The sequence below is a fragment of the Abrus precatorius genome, unplaced genomic scaffold, assembly GCF_003935025.1.
Source record: "Abrus precatorius isolate BTA unplaced genomic scaffold, Abrus_2018 Scaffold9, whole genome shotgun sequence".
NCBI classification, from domain to species: Eukaryota; Viridiplantae; Streptophyta; class Magnoliopsida; order Fabales; family Fabaceae; genus Abrus; species Abrus precatorius.
In genome coordinates this window covers 17,090,666-17,099,699 of record NW_020874439.1, presented here as the reverse complement: position 1 = coordinate 17,099,699, position 9,034 = coordinate 17,090,666, and the positions used below count along the sequence as shown (strand labels likewise).

General features: G+C 30.3%; 1 protein-coding gene across 1 annotated transcript; it reads left to right on the top strand.

Moving 5' to 3' along the window:
• Positions 1-7,197: 7,197 nt before the first annotated feature.
• Positions 7,198-8,802, top strand: LOC113850905. Its single transcript, XM_027481423.1, has 6 exons — positions 7,198-7,253; positions 7,617-7,736; positions 7,868-7,946; positions 8,097-8,183; positions 8,401-8,463; positions 8,737-8,802. The coding sequence occupies exons 1-6, from the start codon at positions 7,198-7,200 to the stop codon at positions 8,800-8,802; spliced, it is 471 nt and encodes a 156-aa protein (XP_027337224.1).
• Positions 8,803-9,034: the final 232 nt, after the last annotated feature.

Genomic DNA, 9,034 nt, shown 5'->3' with positions numbered 1-9,034 from the left:
AATATTACTCTAACAATGGGTACACTTGCCCAATAATCGATTTTTATACACCATAACACTAAAAATATAGTGAGTTCTAAGCTAGGTAGCATATCCAAAAGTCTAGTAAAGAGAAAATTGTTCCAAAACAGGATAGGGTAGAGGGAAAAACTGAATATCCCCCAGGCCGAGGACTTGGGAAAAGGTGAAGATGGGGACCAAAATCCTAAATTTTTTTACTAAAACATATATCTATTTTTTAATGAATCAATTCTAGCAGGAAATTAATAGAAAGTCCAAAGATAGTAATTCCATACAAGAGCTTATAGGGCTTAACTGCCAACAGAATTGGACCAATATAGGTAGGGTGGTACCTCATGATAAGCCTCCTGATAAAGACCCTGTTAATGGGTTAGATACAATACAAAATAGAGATAGTGATGATTCACATGAGTCTCAATATATGGATTGCAGTTCTAAGGGTCAACATCATTCAGATGCTTATTCAAAACTTTACTCTTCTACATGAATTACTTGTTCTGGAATTCTAAAGGAGCTGGAGGAAAATCTTTCTCCAAACTTATTAATGATCTAATAGCCATTTATAATCTTGATTTTTTTGGCTCTTTTTGAACCTCACATTAGTTTGACTAAAGCTATCTGATTATCAAAAGATTTAATTTAGATGGATCTAATAGAGTTGAAGCTATGAGATTTGTTGTGTTTGGAATACTAATAAGGTTAAAGTTACTGTGTTAAAGAAATTAAATTTTTCATACACCTTAATATTAGTAATCCAGGGGAAAGAGATTGGATTCTTTCCTCTATATATGCTAGTCCTTAGGAGGGAATTAGATCTAAGTGTTGGAAAGAACTTATAGAATTTAGAAATGCCATTAATTCTCCTTGGTGTTTAGCTAGAGATTTCAATTCTGTCTTATATGATAAAGAGAAAGTTAGATGTAGATCTGCCAATCCTAATTCTATTAAAAAGTTAGCAGATTGTCTTGAGCAGTGTAGACTTTTTGATATGGATTTCAAAGTAAACCCTTTCACATAGCATAGGGGGCAGCTAAAAGAAAGAATAGATAGGGTTATTGTTAATGATAAATGACACCATTTATTTCATAATAGTTCTATTATCCATGTCCCAATTCTAAAATCCGATAATGCTAGCCTTTGGCTGAAAATCAGAAATAAGCATAAACGTTCTAATAATAGCAAAATTTTCAAGTTTATCGCTTCTTGGTTATCTCATAATGATTTCCCTGATCAGGTGAAAAACTCATGGATTAGCTCTAGCTCTTGGACTGAGAACATAGCCAGGTTTAGAACTAACATATCAAATTGGAATAAGAATGTTTTTGGTAATATTTGTTTTATAGGAAAAGGAGAATTTTTAGCCGCATAGAGGGTATCACTAAAAAACTTTCCAAGAAAATAATCCTTATCTGTTTAAACTTAGAATCTCTCTTTGGAATGAATACCAAATAATCCTTGACCAGGAGGAATGTTATTGGTACCACAAGTATAAATCTAATTAGATTAACTTAGGAGACTAAAACACCAAATTTTTTCACAAAGTTGTTATTAACCATAAACATAGGAACCTGGTTGAGGCTTTGAAAGATGATAATAACAATTGAGAATATGATTCCTCAAAACTGGAAAATATGGTTGTTGATTATTTTCAGTTCCTTTATCATGATCTAAACCCTGCTCAATCCTTTCTTCGTACCTCTTCATCCTTTCCTTTATTTAGGGATTTAGATAAAGAGAGGATGCAGCTGTTGTTAGTATCTAAGAGGTAAAATTTGCATTATTCAGCATAGAGAACTTTAAATCTTCTGGCCCAAATGGACTTCATGCTCTCTTTTTTAACAATTAATGGAATTACCTCTCCCTTTTTATTTACAAATTTGTGTTATAAGTGTTTAATAATCATAAAATTATTGTTAATGTTAACAATACAACCATCACTCTAATTCCTAAATCAAGTAATCCTGAGTATGTTAATATCTTTCAACCTATTTCTCTTTGTAATGTTAGCTGTAAGATTGTTACCAAACTTATAGCCAATAGAATTAAGGATTCTTTACCCTTCTTAATTTTAGAAAATCAGATCAGTTTTGTCCTTGGAAGATAGGGAATAGATAATTCTCTTATTCTCCAAGAACTTGTCCATTCTTTTCATAATCTTCATAATAAATCTACTTATATGATTATTAAGTTAGATTTATAAAAAGCATATGATAAACTTATATGAACCTTCATTTTAGATACCCTTCTTAAAGCTGGTATAGATTCTAGCGTTTCTAATTTAATTTTTGAATGTATTTCATCTTCTAATATGTATATTAATTGGAATAAGACCCTTACTAAGACTTTTACTCCTAATAGGAGAATTAGACAGGGTGATCCTCTTTTACCATATCTTTTTGTTCTCTGTTTGAAAAGACTTACTCACCTAATCCAAGATAGAGTTTTTGATAAGGATTGGATTCCTTTCCCTTTTAGTAATTCTGGTCCTTCTTTATCTCATTTATTTTTTGCTGATGATATTGTGTTGGTTGCTAAAGTTGATATGCATCATGCTAGGGTTATTAAAGATACTTTATCCACCTTTTGTTATGCATCTGGTTTAAAGATCAATTTTAATAAATCATTAGTCTTTTTCTCCAAGAATGGTGATCTTATTCTTTCTTATGCCATTAGTAATCATTTGAATATTAAGGTTTCTGCTCAATGTGGTAGTTACCTAGGCATCCCTGTGACTAATCATAAGCCAAATAGGAAAGAATTTATTCATATAATTGATAAACTCAGAAAAAAAAACTTGGTCTTTGGAAAATGAACTCCCTTTCCATGGCTAGTAGGGTTACCCTTGCCTAGTCTTGTTTGATGAGTATTCCTGCTTATACTATGCAATCCTTTATCTTTCCTATTTCAGTCTATGATGAGATTAATAGAATTTGTAGAAACTTCATCTGGGGATCTCTAGGAGGGATAAAATGTCACTTGATAGGCTGGATAAAAATTTGCAAACCTAAAAAGAAGGGCAATTTGGGTTTTAAGGATATTAGAACCCTCGATAAGGCCTATTTTTTAAAACTCTACTGGAGACTAATTAATTCTCTTAATAATCTTTGGGCTAAAATCATTAAGAATAAGTACAGGTTTATGCTTGGTAAAAACCCCTGTATAAGTGAGCATAAAAAGGCCTCCCATATTTGGAAAGGTATGGTATCTGTTTGGCCTATTTTCTCCCAGGGCCTGGGTTAGAAACTAGGGGATGACTCAACTGTTAAGTTCTGAACTAATATATGGATTCCGAATTTTAAACTACTTTCTACTTACTCTTTATTCCCTATTCTTGCTACAGATCTAGACACCCCTGTGGCCTTGTTTTCTACCCATGGATCTTGACAATGGGATAAAATTAGAGCCTGCTTGCTTGAGCAGTTGTGTACCTTAATAAGTTGTGTTAACCCCTCATCCAGATCTAAGGGTAAGGATCTATTTTTCTTGAATCTGTCCAATAATGGCACCTTCTCTCTTAAGTCTGCTTATGATCTTTTATCTGATATATCCTTTAGGCCTGAACCTTGTTATGATATTTTTAAGTCAATTTGGGGGTGGAAGGGTCCTCCTAAAGTCAATTTATTTTTATGGAAAATAGGCCATAGCAGATTGCTTACCAATCAGGAGAGATATGATAGAGGAATGACTACTTCTCCCATCTATTCTAGGGGTGGTGAGGAATTTGAATCCATCATTCATGTCCTTCAGGATTGTTTTTATACAAGACAAGTCTGGGAATATTTTATTTTTCCTGAACATTGGGCTAATTGCTTTAGTAGTAGCCTGTATAATTGGCTTAAAAAAAATTTAGCTAATCATTCTCATTCTGTTGTTCCTAATTGGAGTAGGATCTTTAGGTATGTGATCTGGTACATTTGGTTAGATAGAAATAAATTCATTTTTCAGTAGGCTTTTGTTTTGCCTAATTCTCTGGTTCAAAAAATAATTTGTGATATGAATTATTTTAATTGTGTTCAAAATTAGTAATAAATCTGGTTCTGGTTTGCTTGTTCAGCAGGTTCGTGTTCGGTGGATCCCTCCCAGCCTTGGTCATTATAAGCTTAATGTGGATGGCTCAATCCCATATCACCATCAGGCTGCAGGATGTGGTGGTCTTATTAGGGATGATAGTGGTAGTTTTATTGCAGGTTTCTTTGGTTGCATCTCTCCTTATTCTCCTTTAGTTGCTGAACTTTGGGCTATGTTTTGGGGTATCAAGTTGGTTATTCACAAATATTTTCAGAACATTTGGATAGAAGGCGACTCTAGAGAGGTTTTATTTTTTGTTCTGAACGTTCAGCCTAATATTAGATAGTTGTTGAAACAAATTAGATTTGTTAGGTTTAGTTACATTTGTAGAGAAGCCAATAATGTGCTGATTGGCTTGCTAAGCTTGGAGTGGATGGATGTACTCTAATTGAATGCTTTGATAATCCCCCTACTTCCCTTTTCCCCTTTCTTTGTTTAGATGCTTGTGGTGCTTAGACAACAAGGTGTAATCCTTAGGTCCTTTTGTTTAGGCGTTTTGCCCCTCTTGTTAAAAAAAAAAAATATCTTAACAAAAATATATAAGTTTAAAATATTTTAATAAAACTTGATATAATATTATCTTTGTTATAAACTTACGTAATATATTATGTTAATTATTTATATTTAATAAAATAGACTAAATTAATATATATTAAATTATTATTAAGCATGTAAATTTACTGAGAGAGTATTGCAGCTTAAAAGGCATTTTAATTGACCTGCTCTTATATATTTAATTCAATAAATTTTTTAAAAAAGAAATTCTTTTATTTTATTAAAGGATCATAAATTAAAAAAAAGTTCAATAACTTTTATGGATAATAGATGCTAAATAAGTGAAAGATTGAGTTGTCACAAGTAAGTTTGGAGTTTGGACGTAGAACGTGTTTATTTAAAGATTAAAAGTACTGTATTGTAAGATTTTTTTAAATATAAAAAATTAATACTTATTATATTAAAATATAAGACTAAAAGAAATATATTAAATATATATTTATAATAAAATTTTATTATTATTGATTTCATGAACTCATTTATAAAATTTTGGTTCCATTAAACATATAGTTCTTATAATTGATACATATCCACGAATTAGTTTTTATACTATATAAACATTTTATTTAATTTTGATTTTTGTCGTTAATAATCTTATAACGTTAGAAATTAAAATATAACTAAATACTTATATAAGAACTAAAACATAGGTTTTTTTTTTAAGTGTAAGGACTAATTCATAAATAAGTGTTAATTATAAAGATTAAAAGTATATTTTAATAAAAAATTAAAAAGATTTTTTTAAATTTATTTAGAAAATATTAAAAATAAGCTACAAATAAAAGAATTATACATTTTAAAAATATTAAAAACTCATATTAAGTCAAATATCATTTATGATTTAGGATCATATATATTTATTAATAAAACTTAATAATTTAATAAATATATACATCATTAAATAATATTAATTATAGTTAACAAAATACTAAAAATAATTCACATATGATAAAGATTTTGTATAACAGTTAAAAAAATATCTAAGGCATATCTAGTCTTTTTGAATCTACATAATAGGAAAAAAAAAAAAAACTAGACACATCTAAATATATTTTTTTATCTTATTGACAAAGAAAGAATTAAAAAGATTAACTAATAAAATTTTGAGTTAATATAATAAAAATTGCTTACTTATATCATGATAGAAAAATTATAAATTTATTCATTTAATGAAATAGATCTTTTAAAATTTTGAATAATAGTATAATTTCACATATCAAATATAATAAATATTTTATTTTTATATAAAAATAATTTTTAAATATATTATTTAAAAATAGACTTAATTACGTTGTTCAGTTTCCATAAAAGTTATACAAATACTTAATTAGAATACTTAAATTCAAATTATGCAACTTCTTTAAAATTATAAAAGTTAAAATATATTTTCTTTTATATTTCACAATTTTACGAATTAGTCTTGAAAAAAAAATTATATTTTAATTCTTATATGAAAAAACTTATGTATTGGTATTTGACTTCGCTTATTTTTTAGGTAGCTTCGAGCCCTTCATTTTCTTTTTCCTTGTTTACTAATGGGTTTATACTTTAATGGGCTAACAAAGTACAAAGTTGCGTAAGAGCTGTCAAAATTTATCTTACATTATTTCGATTTCAGTAGAATCATTTTTAGGGATTTGAGCTTCAATTTACACGTGCGTAGACACGGTTCCTCATTATATATAGTTATTCAATGCATATGGTTTTTCTCTGTGATTTGAATTTCACATCTTTTATGCTCATTACGTTCAGAGTTATGTATATTAACTAATGACTCGTAATTAATTTTGAATTTGGTGAAGCAATTACTGTATGCATGTGATCGTGTTTGAAACGGATAATTAAGAAATTGTATCTTTGTAGAGATGTTTTTACATGAGCTAGAAATGGAGCAAAATACTTTGGACAACCCTTTTTCTAAAAGCTAGTTATTGAAAGTGAGTTAAATATTAAAGCCTAAATAACTTGAATGTTAGGTACTCGCACACTTCACCCTGGGCATGAGAAGGTTTATTAAAGTGTCTCATGACCGGTGGGAATAGAGTTACACTACTTCTTATTAGGTTTTCTTTATTAGGGTTTTGAGAATGAGTTACAATACTTATTAGGTTTTCTTTATTACAATACTTATTAGGAAGAACAAAACGTACAAACTTTTACAATAAAAAAGTTCTGGTAATTAAACAATTATATCAGGAAATTTTATGTATTTAGTCATGTATTATGTGAGCGATGAAAAGGGGACACTATTATAATGTGATGCTTTTTAACGGTTTTGACTAGTTAATTATAATGTGCTCAATAGCTGTTTGATAAATTGCTCCAATTGAATATTTGTGTATAAGATGGCTTTCGTGAGGCTGATAGTTTGATAGCCCTCTAGTTCCCTGAGCTGGAGATACAGAGTGAAGTATGAAATTTTGACCAGTTTGTTTAGTTAGTTCTTACTTGTGGATACAAAGGTAGATGAGATTAATATAACTGACACTTAGATATAACATTTATTTATCTTGCAGGAATTGGATAGTTTAACCTGTTGCACTACTCTGTTTAATGGGAGATCCATCATTTTTCGATCAGATGATCAGTCATCTTCGAGCAACTTGCAAGTATGACTTCCTCCATATGATGCTTATGTGAAAATTTTGGCACAGGAACTGCCAGTGTGACTTTGCTGTAAATGGTTTGGTTTTAATTAATTATAATATAAAACAAATATAATTTATTTGACTGCAGAATTGTTCAGTCATAGCTATAAATCTTTGGGAGCTAATTTCAAATCTTTGTATATTACTTATAAGGTTCAGTAGTGTTCATTTTCTACCATAGTTTACATAATTCAAATGATAGCTGTTAGCTATGTAACAGTGTTGTTAATTTGTTATGGCTCAATTCCCTATTGCATTATTCTTGGAGCAGTTTCACTTCATTAGATTTTTTAATGTATTCTTGGAATTTTTGTGATAATTAAGGTACTATACTGGTTATCCGAAGGATCTTGGACTATCACGGGTTATTCATTTTAGCTCTGAGCGTGAGTTTGTCAAACTCCTTCATGAAGGTTTTCCCGTGGTTGTTGCTTTTACTATCAGGTGATCTTGAGTCAGCTTCTAGATTCTCGTTTGGTTCCCCCTACTTTGAAGTTGACTTTAGGTCTGAATGGGAAGAGAATGAAGAAAATGTAAAAAAGTTTGAGATTATTACTTGCTATTCGATAATGCAGGGGGAATTACACACGACATCTTGACAAAGTATTAGAAGAAGCTGCAGTTCAGTTTTATCCTCATGTAAAATTTATGCGTGTAAGTTTTTGTTGATTCATTCTTATAAGTGTTGACGGTCATATCAATAACATCACCAGTGATGAAGCATTGCACCAGACTCATCAGCATAGCACTCTTTAGGATTGTTATTGCATATTGATAAACCGCTTATCTTCTGGTGCTTTGCAGGTTGAATGTCCAAAATATCCTGGCTTTTGTATAACACGGCAGAAAAAGGAATATCCGTTCATTGAGATATTTCACAGTCCAACACATGTATGGTATTCCTTACCTGTTCACTACAATCTCATTACTTCACTGCCTAAAGTACTGATGGGAAGAAATTATACTAAATTTTGTTTTGATGGCATGATTAAGCAGAGCATATAAGCTGTGGTGATAACGTGGTTCTAGTTTAAAAGTCAATCTTTTCAGTCACCAACACCCCATGGAAATCTTGTTTGTAATTTGAGACCTGTGTTCTTTTATACAGGCAGCTAACCAGGGAAGGGTAGCTGATCCACATATTACTAAATACAGTGTGAAGGTCTTACCTGTAAGTTATTTTGTTCTCTATCTAAAAGATGGCACCGGGGGAGTTCTTTTTCAGGCGACATGTAGCATCTATTACTGATTATGTTATCTGTATTTTGAACTCCTTAAACAAATTTGCAAAATGAATCTATGCCTAGGTAGTAAATTTAGTAACCTATCATTAAGTGACTGGAAAACGTATCAAAATTATTGAACATGCTTGAGAAATATCCTTGATTCCATTTGAGAAATATTGTAATATTTGTCCAATTTTCATTTATTTTTGCACTTGCAGTTCAACTACGACGTTAGTTCTTATGGATTTAGAGAATTCTTTAAGCGACATTGGATAAGACTATAAGGGCATAATATCCATAGTCATCCAGTAAAATGGTTCTATCTCAATATATTGAAGTGCTACCCCTCATCATACCACCAGTTTTAACAATATTTCGTTTTGTTTTCGCCAGGAACATTTTTTGTCGTTTCTTTTATTTAGGCTTTTTCAATTCCTCTTGGTAAGGTTCTCCAACTGCTAGATTTCAGTGAATTTCTTTTTTTATTCTGGGTCCATGGGTATGTAATGTGAGAAA

Coding starts and splice junctions, on each gene's coding strand:
- LOC113850905 (XM_027481423.1), top strand. CDS start 7,198: ATGGGAGATCCATCATTTTTCGATCAGATGATCAGTCATCTTCGAGCA. Junction 7,737..7,867: donor GTTGTTGCTTTTACTATCAG/GTGATCTTGAGT, acceptor TCGATAATGCAG/GGGGAATTACACACGACATC. Junction 8,464..8,736: donor ACAGTGTGAAGGTCTTACCT/GTAAGTTATTTT, acceptor TTGCACTTGCAG/TTCAACTACGACGTTAGTTC.